The following is a 22,950-nucleotide window of genomic DNA, read 5'->3' on the forward strand; positions in this document are numbered from 1 at the left end:
ATTTCCCCCCTTCACCCAGAGGGTGGGCTGTATACCATGCCCCTTCCCTCCTCCAATTTCCCTCCTTCACCCCCCCCACTTGAATTTAATTTTTTTTATTTTTCATGTGGGTGCGCGTTGTTTATATTGGTTTCATATTAGTATTGAGTACATTGGATACTTGCTTTTCCATTCTTGTGATACGTTACTAGGAACAATAATACAGGTTGTATTATCGAGATAAATGCAAAGGATATAAAGTCTCCATCTTTTTATGACTGAATAATATTCCATGGTACATATATATGTGTGTGTGTGTTTGTGTATAATATTCCCTGGTATGTATGTGTGTGTGTGTATGTGTATATTTTGTTTATATATATATCACATTAATATATATGTTAATATATATCACATTTTGTTAATATATATACACACACACATACACATACATACCAGGGAATATCAGTCATAAAAAAGATGGAGACTTTGGGTAGCACCTGTGGCTCAAGGAGTAGGGTGCTAGCCCTATATACTGGGGGTGGTGTGTTCAAGCCTGGTCCTGGCCAAAACTGCAAAAAAAAAAAAAAAAATGGAGACTTTATATCCCTTGTATTTATCTGTATTACTGTCCTTAGTAAAGTATCACATTAATACGTATATATACACACACACACACATATATATATACATGTATATATATCACATTTTGTTAATCCATTCATGAGTTGGTCATTTGGGTTGATTCCACATCTTGGCAATTGTGAATTGAGCTGCAATAAACATTCTGGTATAAATGTCCTTATGGTAAAATGATTTTTTTTTTCTTCTGGGTAGTTATGTAGTAATGGGATTATGGGATCAAATGGAAGGCTTCCTTTTAGCTCTTCAAAGATTCTCCATACTTCTTTCCATAGAGTCTGGGCCCTACGAGCATCTGCAGCTTTGGGACTTGGTGATACGGACTATTCTCTCTGGGGTTAGGTGATATTGCAAGGTGGCTTTGATTTGCATTTCTCTGATTAGAAACTATGAGCAGTTTTTCACGTGTTTGTTGGTCATCCATCTGTCATCTTCAAGCCTCAAGTTCTCTTGCCCACTTATAAATGGAATTGTTTGCTCTTGTTGATTGGTTTGAGTTTTCCATGGATTCTAGTTTTCAGCCCTGTGTTGGAGTCATAGCATGCAATTAATTATCTTCTCCCAGTCTGAAGGCTGTTTGCTTTAGTTGTATTTTTAGCTTGTGCAGAAGCTTTTTAGCTTGATCATGTCCCATTTATTTATTTTTGGTGATGTTGCATGGATCTTTCCTAAGAGAGAAGAAAGCTCTTCTAGAAGGGCCTTTGGCTGACTTCCCTTCACAATTCATTGTCTATCTCAAGTCAATTCCTAAATTAAGTACTAGTCAGATGAATGGAATGCTATCATTAGTCTAGACCGTTAGAGACTGGTCTTTCATTGAATCACCTGATCACCCAATTCCTGGAAAACAGTCTGGATTTTCTTAGCCATGAAGAAGAGTGGAGTTGTTCTGTAGGTAGCCCACAGTATCTGGCAACTCAGGCCTGTAATCCTGGCACTCTGGGAGGCTGAGGTGGGTGGATTGCTTGAGCTCAGGAGTTAGAGACCAGCCTGAACAAGAGTGAGACCCCATCTCTACTAAAAAATATAAAAACTAGCCAGGCACTGTGGCACGTACCTATAGACCCAACTACTTGGGAGACTAACGCATGAAGGATTACTTGAGCCTAGGAGTTTGAGGTTGCTGTGAGCTAGGACACCAGTGCTCTCTATCCAGGGTAATAGAGTAAGGCTCTATTTAAAAAAAATAATAATGAGAGTGGCTAGCACCTGTGGCTTAAAGGAGTAGGGCTCCGGCCCCATATACTGGAGTGGTGGGTTCAAACCCAACCCTGGCCAAAAACTACAAAACAATAATAATAATAATATAATAAATTTTATATATAGTATTTTTCCAACTTCTTTTTTGCATTTTTGCTAGTAATTGCTTCTTTTTTCCTATTTCTTTTGCTAGAACTCCTAACAATTTGGCAGAATTGACGTTTTGACTTTTGTCTGACTCTTGCCTTCCTTTAAATCAGTGGTTCTCAACCTTCCTAATGTCGCAGGCCTATAATACAGTTCCCACATGTTGAGAACCGCTGCTTTAAATGGTTATGTTCATGACCAAGTAATGGTACAGTTAAGGCGATAGTAAGGAGGGCAGAGAGGTCTAGAGAGCACAAAAACAGTGTAAGCAATTTTATTTATTTATTCATTTATTTATTTATTTATTTACTTATTTACTTAGAAATTTATCCATACCTAAAAGATGATATTGAAGTAGGTGAAAAGTTTATGCACATATGGAAATATAAATGTATATTTCGTATCTGACCTTAAGAATTCTTTATTGTGTGGGAGAAGGATCTGGCCAATGGAAACTGTAAAATAAGGGACTTAAAAAAAAAAAGTAGTGATCAAATGTAATTTATATAATTATGATTTTATTCAAACTTTGAAATACTGTGAGACAACTGACTCATTGGTTATATGAACTTTTAATACTGTCGTCCATGGTTTCAGAGGAGTCAGCATGAAACTAGAACTGTTTACTTAGAATCTGGATGAGCTCTCAAGAAACATTAAAAGGCTCATCAAGAAGTTTCAGTTTAGTGCCATCACTTCATTTATCGAGATCTAATACAGGTTGAACAATCCAAATCTAAAAATCTGACGTCTCAATGCTGTAAAATCTGAAATGTTTTGAGTGCCAACATGGCTCTCCAAGGAAGTGTTCATTAGGACATGCTGGATTTGTAGAATTGGGAAGCTCAACCAGTAAAATGTAAGGCATATGTTCCAATTTCTACAAAATCCAAAATTGGAAACACTTTTGGTCCCAAACATTTCAGATAAGGAATACGCAACCTGTTATGTCCATGAAGATGTTGTACTTTTTTTTTAAACTTGTTCTTATTTTAAATTTTTGTTTCTGTTGTCAAAAGCATTTTAAATTACATTTTGTGGTTTATTGTGTGTAAAAGAGGCAGATTATTGATTTTTCTGAGTTCTATCTGGGAGCCTTGATAAGCTCTTTTTGGTTTTAATGGTTTCCAGTTCTGCTTTAAAAAGTGTTCTCAGAGAACATTTTGTCTGCAAAAGATGACAGTTTTGCTTTTTCTTTACCATCTTTATGCTTCTTTCTTTTTCTTGTCTAACTGCAACGGCTAAGACCTCCTGACTAGAAACCCGTAACACAAGTAGTCCCCAGTAAATTGTTCCTGATTATGATGAGAATGCTTGTAAAATGTCACCATTAAATACTAGACTGGCGATAAATTTTTGGTAGATTTCTTTTCAAAAGTTAAAGGAGTTACTTTTCGTCCTAGATTGCCAAACATTTTTATCATAACTAGGTTTTAAACTTGGCCAAATGCTTTCTTTTTTTTTTGCATTGAGGCGATCACACGGATTAATTCCTCATTAAGTCTTATGTACATGAAGTCTTTGATTATTTGTGGCTACCAAGATGGTAACTGACAATACAGATAACAGAAATTCATTATCGGCTTTAACATGCAATGTGTGATTTTCATAGTTAGCAGCTTCCTATGTATTCATGCTAATATTCTACTGAACAGTTTATTTACGGTCACGAGTGTCTTCATGACATTTTGGTCACTGGTGGATGGCGTGCTCAATAGTAATCTCATCAGATTATAGAGGAGCTGAAAATTTTCTGTTGCTTTTGCCGTAGCCATCTTAACACCATGGCACACTGCATTCCTCGTATGTTTGTGGTGATGCTGGTATAAACCTATGTGCTGCCAGTCATATAAAAGTATAGCACATACAATTAGGCACAGTTCATAGTATTTGATAATAAATGACTGGTACTGGTTTATGTATATATTATACTATACTTTTCATCATTATTTGAGAGCAAATTCCTCCTACGTATTAAAAAAAGTTAACTATGAAACCGCCTCAGGCAGATTCTTTAGGACACATTCCAGAAGAAGGCATTGCTGTCATCCAGATGAATGCTCCGTGTGTGTTACTGCCCCCGAAGACCTTCCAGTGGGATAAGCTGTGGAGGTGGAAGCCATAATACTGATGATATGACCCTGTGGAGACTGATGTATTTATGTCTTAGTTTTTAACAAAATTTTAGAAGTTTTAAAATAAATTAAAAATAAAAGACTTTTCCAGTAAGGATCTTAAGAAACAAAATATTTTTACAGAGCTATACAATGTGTTTGTGTTTTAAGCCAAGCGTGCAGTGTTTATAAAACCTACAGTGGTGCCCAGTAATGTCACAGCTTCACATTCACTTACCACTTATCAATTCTCCCAGAGAACTTCCAGGCCTGCACGCGGCAATTATGCTAATGCCCTCTACAGATATATTTTTTATCTTTTGTAAGGTATTTTTACTGAGTCTTTTCTGTGTTCATACACAGATACTTACCATCATGTTACAGTTGTCTGCATGTTCAGTGTAGTGACATGGTGTATGTGTTTGTAACCTAGCAACAATAGGCTGTACCATGTAGCCTGGGTGTATGGTAGGCTAGACCACCTAGGTTTGTGTAAAGATACCCAAATGATATTTGGTGCTGTTCACCCAATGACAAAATCACCTAATGATCCATTTCTCAGAACGTGTCCCCTTCATTAAGCCATGCGTGACTACATTTAAGATTTATTATTTGATGTATGTGGAATGTAAAAAATTTGAACCTCATAAAAATAGGTTCAAATACAGATAGATAGATAATACAATGTAGGTAATACAGTGGTGAGTTCCAGAGGTTAGGGATGGGGAGGGTGTTGGGGAGTGGTTGGTCAAAGGATACAGAATTTCAATTAGATAGGAATAAGTTCAGGAGAAATGTCGTGTAACATGGTGACTATAGTTATGGAGGTTATAGTTAATAATGACATATTCCTGAAGATTGGCAGAGAGTAGATTATTAAGTGTTCTCACCATAAAAAAAATGTGTGTGATCCGTACATACGTTAATCAGATGGATTTAGGCTTCCACAATGCTTGCATATTTTAAAACTATGGATGTGATTAAAATGTATAATTTTTATTTGTCAATTTAAATGAAATACTAAGTGAAAAAATGAGAAAAAACTGTTCTGAGGTCACTTACAGAAATGTGTCAAGAACAAAAATAACTAATGAGTAAATCAGGGTAAAAGAAATAGAAAGTCCAGAAAAATAAAATGAAGCCGAGTGTCAGAGTAATCAAATAATTTATTATAAACCATATCTTGTTCTAAAGTTAGAGATCAGCTGCAAATTCACCTCTCAGCTTCCTAGTTGCCAACGGGAATAAGAGAACATTGTCAATAGCATGATTTAAAATCTCAACCCAGTAAAAACAAAACAGGTAGGAAAAAAACTTGTTCAAAAGAAATAAAGTTCTGATAGGAGGGTCTTCTGGAGAGAAATTTATTCCATAAAGCCTCACAAAGGGGAAAGAGTGATTGCATTAGACTAAAAATTGGTTTACCGTCTCCAAATTGAAGAAATAAAGGATGGGGGGTGGTGCCTGTAGCTCAAAGGAGTAGGGTGCTGGCCCCATATACCGGGGGTGGCTGGTTCAAGCTGGCTCTGGACAAAAACTGCAAATAAATAAATAAATAAATAAAGGGGAGGGCAGAAGGTGGTGGGACTGTGAGAGAGCAGCGTAAAACTTCCTCGGAAATGACAAATCTGCCACAGATAGTTCATCAGGTGGAAACTTGAAACTCAGGAGAGATCAGTAAGAGTTAGAGCAACCACCATTGGGTGGTTCCTCTTCCCAGGAAACTTTTGCTGAGTGTTCCATTGTTTGTTTTAGAGAGTGAAATCAGATCTGTCATCACCTCCTTAATATTTTAGACAAAACCAGGGAGGTCTTCTTTTTTTTAATCTTTTTCCTTACTTAACACTCTACTTGCTTATACTAAGATTGTAGGTTAAAAAGTAAATGAAATTAGAACCAGCAGTTTCAAATTGACAGCTACAAAATGTGTTGCGGTCTAAGCACGTTTGATTTTTTTTTTTTTAGTACTCAGCACAAGAGCAATAAATCCATATCCTGCTGCTGATTTCTAACATGGGGCGCATCCTTGGGCTGAAACTTAAAACAGACAAATAAAGAGAAGTCAATGAAATCCTGAGAAGTAAAAGCTTGATTGTTCTATTTCCTTTTAGCAAGGGCCTTAGCAATGTATTCACGAAGATGTGGAGAAGGGAAAACACTTTTCCTGATGGCTCCCCCTGAGGGTTGGCCTTAGGTTTAAATGAAGAGGATGCCCTGGTATTGGCAGTCACTGGTACATCACCTTTTAAAAAAGTTCTCTGCATAAGGGTGCGGTGTTGGCAAAAATCTACTGTACCAAATTCTCACGTAGAACAGGATTGAAGGGGAGGAGTAATCACAGAAGAACAAGTGCTCATGTGCACCTATGTATTTGTGTATATTTGTGTCCTAGAAAACAGTATTGCTCTTAAACTTGTCTCATGGGAAGAGTCATCTGGGTTGCTTGTTAAAAATAGAACTTCCAGGCCTCATCCTATATCTACTTAGAGTCAGAATCTCTAGGAAAGGAGCTCAAGAATCTCCACTTTAAATAAACTCTCCAACTTCTTCTTATAAGCTGATGAGTTTAGAAAGCATTAAAATATTTACAGTAGTTATCTTAGCAGTAAGATATGAGTGATTTTTCTTTTCTGAAAATTTCTGTTCTCTACGTTACCCACAATGAATATTTATTTCGTTTGTAATTACACACAAACATGTACGTGTAAGAGGTATATTTGGAAGTGAACTTCAGCTAAATATTCACTTCCATTTTATGTTTATCATTTAAAAATATTCATCTGTCTTCTGTCCCCTAGTGAACACACTTGAGCAAATTCCTCATCATATCAGTCCACTAACATAAAAATGTTTTATTGCAAACAGGTAATTTAAATTAAGTCCTGATTAAATAATTTATTCTGCTTACCAAACCTTCTGGAGCACAGGATAGGTAACTAATAAATAGCACTTATTAGAGCAATTAGATAGTCATTTTTTTCACAAATTAAGTTCTTTTGACTTATTCCCAGTGCATCATTGTAAGCTTAAAAGAGATTGGCAGTTGAAAATACACTGACAGCACCATCGGTGCTTTGCTTAACAAAACTATAAGAATTTTTGAAATCAACCTATTCTTCTGTTTCATTAATCCCAACTGACTTGTACTTTATCATCACAGCGTAGTCGCTAATTTTACTTCTTAGACATAGCAATCCCCGTTTTTAATAATGAAAAAGCTGGATAGTATAAAGAAAATGGTAGATAATCTTGGTGTTTACAATCAGTGTTGTTGATGTATAATTCACAAGTAAGTCTTTCACAACGGCGACTTTATGAAGCCAAATGAGATGTGTATTGTGTAATCTAAGGTGCTTGGGGACAGAAAGCTTCCTTAATTAAGCCAGTCTTGTCCTTTGTGATTTCTATTGCTTTCTATTCTTTATTTCTCTGACAGCTTTATTACCCTCTCCACACAGCAATGAGTGAATAACATTCCAGTTTCTGGAGGATGGTCGGTGTTCCTGTCCTTTTTCACTTTGAACCCCCTGTGCCGTTCTCCACCAGTAGCCACAGACTCACATCTATCTCTTTTTGTGATGTAGATAGGTCCTCAGTGATTACAGTCACTTTGGTTTTACTAGTGTCTAGTGGCTACAAAGGAGATGTGGTTGCAGTGCAGATGAATTTGTTGTCCTAGAGATATAGGGATTTATAGCACGATTTATGACTAGCCTTCTTTTTTTTAAGAGCCAGCGAGTCTAGTTTAATCATTTTGTGCTGCCAAATACAGACCGTAGACTGTAGCCTACGTTTAGGCTCTACGTATAAAGTTTTCCAATAGGCACATAGAAAATTTTTGGTTAAAAATTGGGTGGCCTTAGATACTCATTTATTCAGCAAATATTTATTGAGCAGTGGCCTTATAAGCCAACATGCAATTTAATTATCTTCCATTTTCTAACATGGAAGCCAGCTCTACCCTAATTTTTTTAAATGTCAAGAACACTGTTACTTAGCCAAGTGTAAATTCTATGGAGAAGATGATGATCTCATGTTCAAGAGAGTTAAGCAATCGTTTCCCGATATGTACCCGTTTGACAAATAAAGCACATATGCTAATTTACTTTAGCTACCTGACAAACCAAGATAACTGGTTTGATCAATTTTTAAAATATTCCACTGGCTCTCTGTGAATTGCCAAGTCAAAGGAAAACACCAAGAACTGTCTTATTAAACACCAAGGTGATACATTAACACGTTTGAGCAAATAAAAATGTCCTATCCTTGGTTCAACTGTTTAAGTATTTATATTTGGTGGTAAAATAGAGGGCATTATAAACCAACTCCAAGGTCTACCAATTATCCTAAGAGAAATCAGGTAAATATCTCAAGAGTTCTTTGTAAAGAACTAGATGAGAACTAAAATAGTATAAATTAGTACAACTTTTCTGGAGGGCAGGACGCTGATACCTATTAAAGAACTTAGAATTCAGCACACATGTGTACTCTTTGATTTACAGTTTTAGGATTTTATCCTGAGGAAATAACAACGGACCCACAAAAGTTTTTGACAATAGTGAAAATTAGAAACCACCTAAATATCCAATTATTTGAGATTGGCTAATTAAGTTACTGTCCATCTCTCTCTCTCTCTCTCTCTCTCTGTCTCTGAGAGGATATTATCAAGCCCTGAACGTGAGATGGAGGGGAAGCATTTCCGATGTTTTCTGCATCTGTGATAGTCACATGTCCTCTGAACCCTCATCAGCAGTGGGGTAAAAAGAGAAGAGAGATACAGACGTATTCCCGTCCTTCAGAGAAGGTGGTCCATGGAGGACCAGGAGGGCCAAGTGTAAGAAGAGTTAAGGGCAGGCTGGGTGACTTGGGGGTGAAGTCAGTTTTAGGGTTCCAGTAGAGTGATGTCTGTGGTGTCCTCCGAAGGGATTAGGAAGTCGTTGGGGGTGTGATGTGGAGGCAGAGTGGGCGGGGTTGCCTGTTTTGTCAGATATTTATTATTAAAAAAGAGACGTGCGCCTCTAAGGCCTGTAGGGTTAGAGAGGATTTTTTTTTTAAAGGAATAAGGCAGTTAAACATACTGGAAGGCAGAGAAAGAGGATGATGACCATGGCTAACATGTCTACAGGGCTTATTAGATGCCAGGCAAGTCCATTTCCCCGTGATTGCCTTTAAACCTTAACCCCAAGGTGAAGCTGTTTCTTCCCCAGGTTTTGAGATGAACCACGGATGTTTATGTTGTTGTTTTGCCCAATGTCACAGAGCTAGGAAGTGGCAGCACCATCACTTGCATTCTGACTCTGTGAATTAACCGCTATGAAGTAAGAGTAAAGCCAGGACTGCAGGAGCTAACGGGGCTGTTTGGTAGAGCCGTCTGGGGGAGTCAGGTGGAGATGATGGGGAGCTGCAGCCTGGAGTTAGAAATTCCAGAGGGAAGGAACCACGTGTGACTTGCCCTGTTCCTCCTCACGTATTCCGGGATGACACAGCTGATAAAACCCAGACAGGGGTAGTTTCTGCTTGGTACGTTTAATGACAGGACTGCCCTCTTCTTGGGCAGGTTCAGTCCCTGTTCTCAGGGCCTTACCCCTCTTGTCATCTTACAATTCAAACTCTGAGGCATCCAGGAATCGCTCCACTCTGGATGCCACTGTGCTATTTATTTGGTGTTAGAGCACTTGAGGATTAAACTGCATCTATAATGCCCCTAAGTGAAAGTTCATGGAAAAGCTGGGGCTGGGGGCCAGGATAAGGGAGCCTGTTTGCTACACTGCAGTAATTTGTACCCCACAGTCTATTTCTGTATAATAGGCAGCCATCAATCAACCACTCCCTCAATTTATTCATTTATCAGATATTTTCTGCTTGCCTAATCAGGGAGGGGGCTGTTCTAGTGCTAATGATATCAAGATTAAAAGACACACATCTCTGGGGGCAGGAGTGAGTGGTGATTGATCAGCAAGCAGGAAGGATTTAACATTCCTTTTTTTTTTTTTTTTTTTTGAGACAGAGTCGCACTCTATTACCCTGGGTAGATTACTGTGGTGTCATAGCTCACAGCAACTGCAAACTCTTAGGCTCAAGCAATCCTCTTGTCTCAGCCTCCTAAGTAGTTAGGACTGTAGGCACCTGCCACAAAGCCTGGCTAGTTTTTCTTTTTCTTTTTCTTTCCCTCCCATCCTCTCCCCTCCCTTCCCCTCCCTTTCCCTTCCCTGCTTTAGTATTTTTTTTTTAGTAGAGACAGGGTCTTGCTCTTGCTCAGTCTGGTCTTAAACTCCTGAGCTCAGGCAGTACACCTGCCTTGGCCTCCCGGAGTGCTAGGATTGTAGGTATGAGTCACCAAGCATGGCCAGATTCAACATTCTTAAGAACAGGAAGTGTTTGAGGTGTTCATATTTTCCTAAAGGGTTGAACAAATAAGCTTGAAGAGTACGTGGTCAGAAGCTGTACCCCAAATCCTACTGCCAGGATCAGTCTGGGAGAGAAAAAAAAGCATAGTTGTTGCCTGCACACAGGGCTATTGCCAGCACCACTGGCAGCAGTGGTCACCAGAACCTCCTGCCATGACCTCTTCTGTCTCTGGACCTGACATTCACTCTGAGCACCCCAGCACAGGCTCGGCTCAGCTTGGCTCCTTTGCATTGCTGGCTTTCAACTCAGAGTCTGCAGTGGGTGGTCTGGTTGGCAAGGCCTAGCTCACGTGCCAGTAGCTGACCTTACAGGAGTCTGGGGCAGGCGAGGAGTATCTGCATTTGTATCTGTTGTAGTAGACGTGGGCTTTGGTAGCAGCTGAAATGTTAGGTGTCTATAAAGATGATATGTGTCCATTACAGATCATGAAACGTGAGAGAATGTGCCAGTTCTGTGTCAGGAGAAAGTCTTAGGTCTCTGAGTTTCTCTATCGTTCCTCTATATCAGACTATTTAAAATAATTCTTTGAGACTTCAGCACTTTGCAGGATTCCTGGAAAATAGTATGGTCTCAGGAAATGTTTGTGGAAGGAATTCATAGATGCTTGTTGAGTATGTTCTTTCAACAAAAATATATTAGGCGTATGCTTTGTGTCAAACACTATGTTGAATGCCATTCACAGGGTCAGAATGATTTCTCTGATATTAAAGAAAGAAGTAACCAGGAATGAGGGCTAGACTGCCACACATCAGAGTAGGAGGATAGAATCTAGAGTGAAGAACCACTGCTTAGATAAGAAGTAGAGTGAACCTGTGCCTGCTGAGTGCAGAGTGGGCCAGCTGTACTTCAAGTCCTCCCCATTCTCATCTGGCTGGGGCATTTCTGGGCCATTGGCTTGCTTGTTTTTAGGGAGGTGATAGCACTTGCTGTTTTTTTCTCTAAGTCATTCTATTGTGTGTTCAAATTGTAGCAAACCATTAAATGTGCTATGTCTGCAAAGCTCTTAGAACAGTGTCTGCTATGTTGTAAGTGCTATATAACCACTTATTAAAAAATAGAGTAAAGAAGTATTCTTTTCTGGACAGCACCTGTGGCTCAGTGAGTAGGGTGCCAGCCCCATATACCTAGGATGGCAGGTTCAAACCCAGCCCCGGCCAAATTGCAACAAAAAAATACCCGGGGGTTGTGGGGGGCACCTATAGTCCCAGCTACTCAGGAGGCTGAGGCAAGAGAATAAGAGAATTGCTTAAGCCCAGGAGTTGGAGGTTGCTGTGAGCTGTGACACTACGGCACTCTACCAAGGGCAACAAAGTAAAATTCTGTCTCAAGAAAAAAAAAAGAAGTATTCTTTTCTGATGCTTCCACACAATAATACTTCAGGGATCCCACTTGGACTCACATTTAGCCAGATACCAGGTATAGCCTTTCACCTTTTGAGCTTTGGCCTTACGGCAGCAGCATCTACCTCGCAGGAGGTGCTTCTCATGGTCCAGACATTGTCACGGCACAGCGGCTCAGCACCTCTGCCCCTTACTGGGGGTGAGTCATAGGTGCCCCCCCACCCCAGGGAAAGTGGCCTGGTTGCTGAACCCAGCAGCTCCTCTCTATCTTGTAAACAGCTGAAGTTTCTAAAAAATATATTCACCCCGTCCTTTTCAGTTGTCTTTGTAAGAAGGGCTAGTCCAGTTTACCTCCTCTCACTACTGAAAATGGACCTTCTAGTTCATGGACTTCATGTTTAAATCATATCCTCATAAGAACCTGTGAAGGAAAGTAGTGAGGTTTTGTTCCTTACACACCTGAAGAAAATGAGGCGCAGAGAGTTTAAGTTTCCGTCACGGGTCATGGAGCTGAAAAGGAATGGAACCTGAATCTGAACCCAGGCAGCCAGGTTTCAGAGCTTGTCTTAGTCCGTTTGTGTGCTGCTGTAACGGAATGCCAAGGGCTGAGTTCATTTCTAAAGAACAAGAATGTTTTGGCTCACGGTTGTGGAGGCTGGGAAGTCTGAGGTCAAGGGGCCGGCATCTGGTGAGGACCTTCCGGCTGCGTCATCCCTGGGTGGAGGGTGAGAGAGTAGAATAAAACACCAAAGAGAGCTGAGCTCTCCTAAGGAGCCTCCTGTGGTGATGAACCCGCTCCAGAGATAAGGAACCCCTTCTTTGATAACGGCATTAATCTATTCACTCCCCCCTTATGGCCTAATCGCCTCTCATTAGGTCTTACCTCCCAACCTTGCTGCACTGGAGATAAGTTTCCAACTTGTTTTTGGGGGGGACAGATCAAAATTATAGCATTGCTTGTGTTCTTAACCTCTATGTCCCTTCATTTTCTTTATGTCATAAAGTAAGATAACTGGTTCATCTTTTAAATACATTCTTTTAAAAGGTCACAAAAACCCTGTACATGCCTCCCTTACAGTGTTAACTACAGCTTGGGAAAAGCCTCACCCTGTAGAATTTAACATCAATAGATACAGTATGTTCTGCATCTTTTTAAATGGGCACATAACATGGACAGGAATGTTATCAAATGATTAGTTTCCTATTTTATAGATTTAGATGTTCCTAGATTCATGAATATTTCAGTCTTGCAGAGAAAAAAATCCTTTGAATTTTGCCCAAATTATGTTGTTTTCTTGAACTTGGTAAAGGCACGCATGGATGAAAATAAACGTATCTAGTGATTGAATCATTTGAATGTCTGGTAAAATTTTTAAGTCTGTAATCGTCTATCCCCAAAATTGACATCAGTGAATGGGACTCAAAAAGCTTCATTAACATACTTGTTTGAGCCAAAAAGTCCATGGGATTATGCGAAAGCCGGACACTTTTGTGCACTGCAAATGACCCACACCCCTTTGGGTCAGCAAAGGCCTTCCATGACGCTCAGTGACACCAAGTACACACCACCCTTGCAAGGCACCGAAGCCAGAGATGCTTCCTCACTTCTGTTCCCTTTGGGCCAGATGTGTCTCTTCATCAGATGTAAACTAGTTTGGTTTTGTTATTTTTTCCTGAAGGAAAAGGCCTTTTTTGCCTTTGGTAAAATTAAAAGTCTAACATATATATTCCTTTTTTTTTTTTTTGACAGAGGAAAAGACAAGCATATGAATCTAACCTTATCTGTCATGGCCTGCAGCTGGAAGCAACAAGATCGGTAAGCACTGGTCCCTTTCCACCCCTTGGCTGACCACTTTTTTTAGGAACCTGTGTTCCACTTGGCCTACTGTGATGGCACTGGAAAGATGCACCCCAGTGATGTATGTACTATAGTCACATACTATAAGGAAAGTCAACCAAAACCTGATTAAAATGTATCAGGTCCAGGCACAGTGACTCATGCCTGTAATTCTAGCACTCTGGGAAGCCAAGGAGGGTGGATTGTTGAGCTCAGGAGTTCAAGGCCAGCCTGAGCAACGGCAAGACCCTGTCTTTAAAAAACAGTTGGGTGTTTTGGTGGGAACCTGTAGTCCCAGCTACTTGGGAGGCTAAGGCAAGAGGATCACTTGAGCCTCAGAGTTTGAGGTTGCTATGAGCTATGATATTACAGCACTCTCTCTACCCAGGGCAATGGAGTGAGAGTCTGTCTCAGAAAATAAATAAATAAATAAAATGTATTATTTTTTTCTGATTGAAGCTGGCAAATATTTTTTAGTAGCTAAGTAATTTTGTAATGAATGCATCTACGAATGCTTATTCTTTCTTTAAGAACCTTTTAAAGCCTATTTTTATTATGCAAATAGTAGTTTATGATAAAAATTAGAAAATATAAGAACAGGGAAAATAAAAATCACCTGCATCTTAATTACCTAGAAATAACCTTATATTCCTTCTAAACTTTTTTTCTTAAATGTAAATTACATTTTCCCTTTCAAAATGGGATTATCATTTTCCAGTTTTATAATTTGCTTTTTTCTTTTAATATATTGCAAATGTATTTCTTTATCAATAATTATAATTCATTGACATCATTCATAATGGCTATATAACAGGATATTGAACAGATATGCAATAAATTAATCAGTGCATTTTAGGCTTAGAAAATTAATTTTTTTATTAAGTTAGCACTACAGTGAATATTTCAGTATTTTTATGTGAAGTCACTAATTTGGATAGAGTGATGGGCAAATTAGCTAGTTTGCTTTTCTTGATTTGAAACATTAGTGTTATGAAAGAACTATGATAATTTGAATCACTTTATTAAAAATTGAACCAAGAAATTATGATGGTTTGCAGATTATGATTTAAACCAAAAATTTATGATGGTTTTCAAATCTCTTTTTATTATATCTCTTCTTTTGCTGGTGTAGAGTATGTGTGTGTGTTTCCTAAATACCAGCAACATAAAAATCTTACGTGTTTTAAAATTGGGAACGTAATTGGTTTCATGGTCTATGTTTTTTATTCTTTCAACATAGGTGTTGGATGACAAGCTCGTGTTTGTAAAAGTGCATGCACCGTGGGAGGTGTTATGTACATATGCTGAGATAATGCACATCAAATTGCCTCTGAAACCCAATGACCTGAAAACCCGCTCCTCAGCCTTTGGGAAACTCAACTGGTTTACCAAAGTCCTCAGTGTGGATGAAAGTATCATCAAGCCAGAACAAGAGTTTTTCACGGCCCCATTTGAGAAGAACCGGTTGAATGATTTTTACATTATTGATAGAGATTCCTTCTTCACTCCTGCCACCAGAAGCCGCATCGTAAGTCTAAACCAAATTTAGTTGCTATCTTGGAGTGATTTGGAAGCTGCTGTTGAATAATTAGTGGTTTGGTTAGTGTAGTTTTGTTTTTAAAAGCTGCAAAAAAGAGAAGAAATACCCCTATAGATTCCAGTGGTAGTAATGAACAACAATGGAACTGGTAGTTACACTCTATAAACCACACACTCTGGTTTGGAATCTTTTTAGGTTTACTTCATCCTCTCACGGGTCAAGTATCACGTGATGAACAATGTTACCAAGTTTGGGATTAACAGACTGGTCAACTCTGGGATCTACAAGGCAGCTTTCCCTCTCCACGATGTGAGTTAAATGGCAAAAATGAGACAAACATCTTAATACATACTCTGGTGTTGACAATAAAGAAAGGCTACCTATCTTGACCTTGAGTTTCTAACTTGGCAAAATGAAGATGAGATACTGAAGGACTACAAGCTCATTTAGGGCAAGAATCAGGTTGTTGTGTTCATGAATGGACCCTGGGAGTAGAGACAGAGCCCACTCTAAAGGAGTCTATTAATGAATGAACAGTGTCTCTTCTATGGTAAAGAGCAGTTCAGATTAGCAGTCAACCTGCGTTAGCATTTCTGGGGCCAAAATGCCTGCTCTGACTTTCTAGCTGGATGACTTTGTGGAGATTGCCTGACCTCTCTGTTCCTGAATTTCTTCATCTATAAAATGGGGATAATAATAGTACTTCCCTCATAGAGTCATTATAAAGATTAATTACATTAATCCATGTCAAATGTTAGTCCCTGGGATTTAATAAGTATTATGAGTAGGTGACTGTTTTCACAATTACTAAAAAATATTTTTATCAACTAGAAAAATCTTAGCTCTTTGCAAAAAAAAAAAAAAAAAAGTACCTATTAGACCTTCTCATTTACCACTTTCTGTAACGTAAGACTTTTCTCCCTCATTTAAAATACTGTTTTCAGACTACGCCCTGGAAGATCCCAGAGCTTTTTAAAAGACATCTGCCAAGGTGGTTGTCACAGTGGCAAGACCCCAGATTGTGGACATTCTTTTCAGGACTATAAGCTGAGGCTACAGCAACCCTTCAAATTTAAGGGTATTCCTCCAGCTGATAACATCACTTATGACATTTTAAAAATGTGACCGCCTTAGACCCTTAATGATTCCATAAATGCAGGGACATTTTCTCTAAAACTATTTAAATAAATTCTGTCATGGAAATAAATACTACATTTTGTTGCATTGTTACTTTAGCACATCACTATCAATTGATCTGATTCTCTAAAACCAAGGAAAGCAGAGACTGAGATTGATAATTGCTTGAGTAGTATTATTTGTGGGTGAAGACAGTATCGAAATGTACTTTGTCAGGTAATAAAACTGGGGCACCGAACAGCTACTTGGTGCATATGTATATGCAGAAAATAGGGAGCCGGGTGGAGAAGCAGATACTAAGCTCTGGCCTGACAGTCTGTGAGTTTTTTGTTTGTGCCCCAGAAAAAAATTGCAATTATAGCATGACATGAACTTTGGGGATACTTGCAGATAGCAGTCATGAATATTTATAGTAGTCAATTGACATTTGTCCATGCCCAGGTCTTTTCTACTAAAGCCTCTTCTAATTGCAGTAGTCCCAGATCAGGCTAAAGAATGATCCTGTATGGTGTTTGGAAGGGACGTGGGTGGAGGTCAGGGCCTCTGCTAAGGTTTGACTGGGTATTAATCTGGTGCTTGTACAGGAAGGAGGAAAATAGGAAGGAAACAGGGCAATTGAATTTAAACAGAAGCAGGAGGTTTTATTTCTTGAATAAGCTAAGTGTGTAACATGATTTGAAGCTTCTTTGTTTATTTTCTGCATGTTGTCACAGAATACCTGCCAGCTAGGGGCAGAGAAGGCTGGGTTTCAGAATCGGCCATTTTGCTAACCAGCAAGGGCCCTGATTCCCCTGGTGTGCAGGGAGAGGGGTCGGGTATGAGGTGTTCCTCTCGGGTGGTGAGTTTGGCACTTGGGGAGCCTAATTTTTCATTGTTCAGGACTTACCCAGTTGAAGGATATGAAGCCTCTCTGGGGTTCCTACCAGGTACCTGCAGTACTCCCCAGGATTCTAATATCCAAGTATTCATCCCCACTCACATTCACAAGTGATGCCCAAGGGAGGTAGTGACAACCTGGCTGAGAATCACTAAAATAAGATGATACTTCCATCCCGTCCAGCAAGCACAGGCCCCTAATTCACAAATGACTATCAGGTATTAGTAGCACATTTAATAAGCAGACTTATGAAAACATGACTGTCATGCTCACTTTTTTCCTTCTGCTTCCCAGTGCAAATTCCGCCATCGATCAGAAGATCCCAGCTGCCCCAATGAACGGCACCTTCTGTACAGGGAATGGGCTCATCCTCGGAGCATATACAAAAAGCAGCCCTTGGATCTCATCAGGTAAGTTGTTATAAAGGGAACTCCAATGGAAAGCATTGGGGGTCACCTGCATGGCATCTAAGTGTGACAGTACTCAAAGACTGTGGCCGCTCAGGATGCCCACGCAGAGCACTGAGCTTCATTGTTCAGAGTTATCACTGCACATGTGGCTCAAAGCTCTAGGTCTCTAATCCCCAGGGGGCTCTTCCTGGCATGGCCAGCCCCCATCTTGAGTCATGTCCTCAACACAGCCTGGCGAGGTGTCCACCACAAGTCACCAGAAAAATACTATTAATCAGAAAAATATTAGCCCTTTGCAAAAAAAAAAAAAAAAAAAAAATACCTATTAGACCTTCTCATTTACCATTTTCTATCAGGTGGAGTCCACTGTGAATAAAAAGGCACTCCTGTCTCTCAGGAGATTCCCAGGGTTCAGAGGTTACCTCCCAGGATGTAGGAACAAAAATCCAGCCAATTCTTTGTTTTACAGAAGCAAACATTAGGTGTAGGTTACTTTGTGTGGTAAGACATATACGATTCACCTTTTGCCTGTTTCTGCTACTATTATTTCACCTTTTCACTGTTTCTAACAAGATTAACATAGGCTAGCTCAGGGTTTGTCTTCTCATAGTGCCAACGACAGCGGCCCTCCAGAAGCTCATGTTGTTTGGGCAATGCTGGGGGCACTGGCTACTTGCAAGAGAGAGACTGAGAACAATCAAACAAAAATATGTTACTAAACACAAACACAAAATTTCTGATTGAAATGAAGAACATAAAGTGAAACAAAGGAGGGCAGAGTGGGGAAGTGAGTTGTGAAAGTTCTCTCTGAGTAGGTGATGTTTGAGCTCAGACCGGAAGGGATCTGGTACTGTGAGGACTTGGAAGATGTCATTCCAGGAATAGGGGTGGCCTGTGCAATGGCCCTGAGGCACGAAGACACCTGGTAAGTTTGAGCCACAGACCAGTGCTAAGGAGAAAAAGAAGTTACAGGGCCACATGGGGCGCAAAAAGTTGGTCAGGCTTTAAGAGCACTGAGAAGCAGTTGTAATGTTTTAAGCACGTAAGTAATTTTCTTTTGTTGGAGAGTGTTTATAGGGGGCACAGGAAGACCAGATAGGAGGCTATTCTCTCCTTTCTGTGATGATAATGGGCCAGGCCAGAGAGTGTGTGAGCAGATTTGGACTGTACTTTTGGAATAGAGGTGACAGGACTTGGTCATGTATTAGATATGGAAGGTGAGGAGAAAGCAGAGTCAGGTGATGGCCCAGGTCTGCCTGGAGCCAGGTTACTGTTCTTTCTGTGGTGTCTGAAAGCCTCATGCAGGTGCCCACCTTCAGAACTGACCTCAGAACTCTCAAAATGGAGAGTTTTAAAAGGTACGGATAGTTAGTTTTATTTCACATGTATTATGGAAAATTTCAGGTATGTATGATAGCAGAAAGAATAGTATAGCAAGCCCACATTCATCTGCTACCCAGTCCTACAATCGTGAACTTATAGCCAGGCTTGTTTCATTTCATTCTTTGCTTTTCCCTCTCCGCCACGCATCATTCTCAAATCCCAAATCCCATTTTATCAGCATCTGTTTCTAAAGTGACAAGATCCCCTCTAAATATGACCAGAATACCCTTTTTTAAAACGCAACACTTCCTTAATGTCATCAAATAATCAATGCTCAGATTTTCCTGATAGATTGTCCAAAAAACAGAAAAAACAAAAACACTTCGTTGTTTTTTGGTTCAAATCAGGATTCAAACAAGGTCCGATGTTAGAGTTAGTGCAGTCTCTCAGATTTCCTCCAGTCTGTCTCACTGTTTCTTGTTTTCCTTGTTATTGTTGCAAGAATTCTTTGCATTCTCTATTTTGCAGATTTTATTCTCTCCTGCAGTGAGAGAGGAGTTATATTTGCCTTAGCTAAGGAATACTTTTATTATATGTTGGCGTAAGTAAGGTGATCCTCCCGTAGAAGCTTGATCTGATTGAAGTTTGATTTTTGTATAAGAATACTTGATATGAGGTGCTACTGTCAGAAAGTACACACTGTCCAGTTGTTTCTCTCTTTTTTGTGATGATAACAGCCATTAACGATCATTGCTTAGACTCATTTTTTTCCATAAAGGATTTTATTTCATTTGGTCATACTCTTTATTCCCTCTGTCTTTATTTTTATTAGCTGGGTTATAGTCATGAAGAGGCATTTTCATTAACTCTGCCTACCCTACAGGATAAGATTTTAAAAGAGGATGTTTGTTCATATGTAAATATTTGAGGTTGACATTATTGTGAAGTTTTCATTTTATTTAATTTCCTTTTATATTAAACCCACAACATCTGATGGCAGGGTGATGGATTTGATGGGTTCTTAATCATTCCTTATGTGTTTTTTCTGCCTTTGGTAGAGAAAAAAATTTCTCCACTATTTTAAATGTATTTTGCTAAGGGAAATATGTTTAACTATCCCCTGTCCCTGGTCCACATTTCCTGCCCTTTATGGCTTCCACTCGTAACCCCTTGAACATTAAGCCTTCATCTGTGGTTCCCAGGGATTATCAAAAGAGAAAACAAGCTCTTTACCAAAAACCAAACAAACAAGAAACAGTAGCCAGAAGAAAACAGACTTTGACCAGGAAAAAAAGAAATGTTTTCTCCCCAAACTCCCATTTTTATCCTCAGCGCGATAAAAAAAGATACAGTATCTATAAGACAAGGCAGGAATCCATTAAAAAGTATCATCGAGAGAATAAAATGTAACTCTTAGAAATTGATAATGTGATCAAACAGAAAAACGTTACCACAAAATGTTAGAAAATGAAATTCAAGAAATTATGCAACGTCTAGAGCAAAAATTATAAAGACAGAGAAGTTAAAAGGCAGAAAATAATTAAAATTAGAAGATCAGCCTAGGATGTGCAAATAATAGAGGCGTCAAAAGTCAGAACAGAGAAAATGGAGGGAAGAAATTAGAGAACTTCCAGAGAAGTATCTGAAGAACTGAGTGGCACAAGTCTCGAGAGGGAAAGAGCCCGCTGAGGACTCTACCCGGGTGACTAAAAGAGAAGCCACCCTGTCACTGTAATATGACATCTCGGAAGTCTGGAGACAAAGGGAAGATCCTTTGAGCCTCCCGGAAGCCAAATGGAAAGAAAATCACACAAAGGATGGAGACTCAGAATAGTGTCCTACTTCTCAACAACAATACTGCAGGCTAGAAGAGAACGATCATTTCCACTCTCTGAGGGAAGTGACTTTTCCACTTACGTTTCAGTGTATGGCCAGACTGTCAAGTGTGAGGAGTTGTCAGTTTAGATGTGTAAGGTAATGGGGGAGGTGCTCCACCGCGAAGGAGGAGGAGGTGAGATTTACCCAGCAGGGAATCCCAACGCAAGAGAGAAGGGGAGACCCGGGGCTGTGGCTCATGGTGCCCGGCTCACCCTTGTAATCCTAGCACTCTGGGAGGCTAAGGAGGGTGGATTGCATGAGCTCAGGAGTTCAAGACCAGCCTGAGCAAGAGCGATACCCTGTTGCAACTAAAATAGAAAAGCCTGGCCGAGCATTATGGCTTGTAGTCCCAGCCACTCAGGAGGCTGAGGCAAGAGAATCGCTTGAGCCCAAGAGTTTGAGGTTGCTGTGAGGTATGGACACCATAGGACTCTACCTGGGGTGACTAAGTGAGACTCTGTTTCAAAAAAGCAAAAGAAAAAGGGGAGAAGGGTTGGAGAAAGGCAGAGAGATCCCAGGTGACAGCTCTGTGGCAGAGCTGGAGAGTCATTGATCCAGGTTGGAGGAGGTCTAAAGGGATTTATTCAAAGAGTGAAATTGATAGACTGTCTTGTGGTCTGAGAATACTGAGAAAGTTAGATGTCAGGGGAGAGTCCAGATTGAATTGCTGATAGGTACGCAGAAAACGAAGCAGTGAACCATCAAGACAATTATTAACTCCAGGGAAAACAAAATATCACTCAGGAAGGAAAAAGTAATCATGGCAGATGACTTGAATCGGCTGTCACAATAATGTAAAGCAAGTATATTGATCTAACCAAAAATTACAATGTAACTGTCAAGAGGATAGGAATAGAGATGTAGACGTACAGGTGAGGCAGGGAGTCGAAAGGGAGATTTTACTCCTCATCTTCCAGAGTAGAAAGTCAATAGAAAACTGAAAAATCAATAAGCAGCACTTCACGCAAACTATTTAGAGATATGGGAGTGTAAATATTCAAAGAATCAGCTACAAGAGTTGAAAAGTGGCTGCTTCTGGGCAGCAGGAAATAAGGGAGGAATTTGGGAACTGCTCTCTTTTATAATTGGCCTTCTAGAGTTATTTGACTGTTTAATGGCTGTATACTTACAACTTCGATAAGAAATCAAAGCGGACTTTAAAAAAAAATTAGCGTTTGAAATGTTAAGAGTTGGGATAGTTTTGACAGAGAGAACCAGTGACCAGAAATACCACATTTGAATGTATCCTTGTTATTCCTAAGAACTAAGTGACAAGTTTCCATTTAAGGCTTGAATTTTTTCCGGGCCTTGTCTGCATTCGAAGGAGGATGCCTGAGGAAGTAGGGAACTCCCTGTCGCTGTAAATATCTGAGCAGACTACCTGACCAGCTCTCTCAAGTGCAGCAGGCTATTTTTACTATTGGGAGGTTGGACTAGGCAACAGCTAAGAGTCTTTCCAATTTTAAATATGGCATTTCCAGATTGAATGACTGAGAAGAACATATTCCAGAAAGCATAACAGAAAAAAGGCCAAGACGTCTCAAACCGATCGCCAAGATTTTTTTCTCCCAAGCTCTATCCTGAGTCTGCCATTTACCTGCCATCAGTAAGCCAGATAACAAAGCCCCAGTCGTGAGAAAATGAGCACACTTTTTCCCTCCCCCCTCCCCTCTCTGTCCTTCCTTTTCCCTGCGGATGTGGCCTCTGCCCAGGCCTGTGATCTATGGAGCTAGTCCTGCCCGGGCTGTTGCTGTTGGAAGTCTCCCAGGACCCCAGGTTGTACTCAGAACTGAGTCCCCACTAGGCTAAGCCCAAGGAATTAGGCCCAGCTCCGGACTGAGCCTCAGGTCATGTATAAGCCTCACGATTGAGTATGTCTTCTGCAGGTTCCACAGATGAAGACTGGGGCAGAAAGAAATCAGTTTGGGAAAATAAGAAGCGCTAGATAGAATGGATAGAGAGTCATGGCTTCCTCAATTATAATCTGTCTTGCATTCTCATAATGAGTTTTGCAAAAACCGTGGTCAGAGAGACATTCCACCACAGATTATTATTATTACTTTTTTTTTCCAACCATTTACATTATGGTTGACCCAACTTGAACAACACAAGGATTTT

At 39.8% G+C, this 22,950-nt stretch overlaps 1 protein-coding gene across 2 annotated transcripts in view; it reads left to right on the top strand.

Moving 5' to 3' along the window:
* The window catches only part of ANO6 (anoctamin 6), a 182,000-nt gene that overhangs the window by 108,833 nt on the left and 50,217 nt on the right, over positions 1–22,950 (top strand). For both annotated transcript variants that reach the window (XM_003793553.3, XM_023515374.1), the window contains 4 exons: positions 13,581–13,646; positions 14,908–15,195; positions 15,403–15,516; positions 17,516–17,631. In XM_003793553.3, coding sequence (XP_003793601.1) covers positions 13,581–13,646; positions 14,908–15,195; positions 15,403–15,516; positions 17,516–17,631 — 584 coding nt within the window. The remainder of the gene's footprint in view (positions 1–13,580; positions 13,647–14,907; positions 15,196–15,402; positions 15,517–17,515; positions 17,632–22,950) is intronic.

Source organism: Otolemur garnettii, unplaced genomic scaffold (assembly GCF_000181295.1).
Source record: "Otolemur garnettii isolate 467f Iridium unplaced genomic scaffold, OtoGar3 scaffold00070, whole genome shotgun sequence".
NCBI classification, from domain to species: Eukaryota; Metazoa; Chordata; class Mammalia; order Primates; family Galagidae; genus Otolemur; species Otolemur garnettii.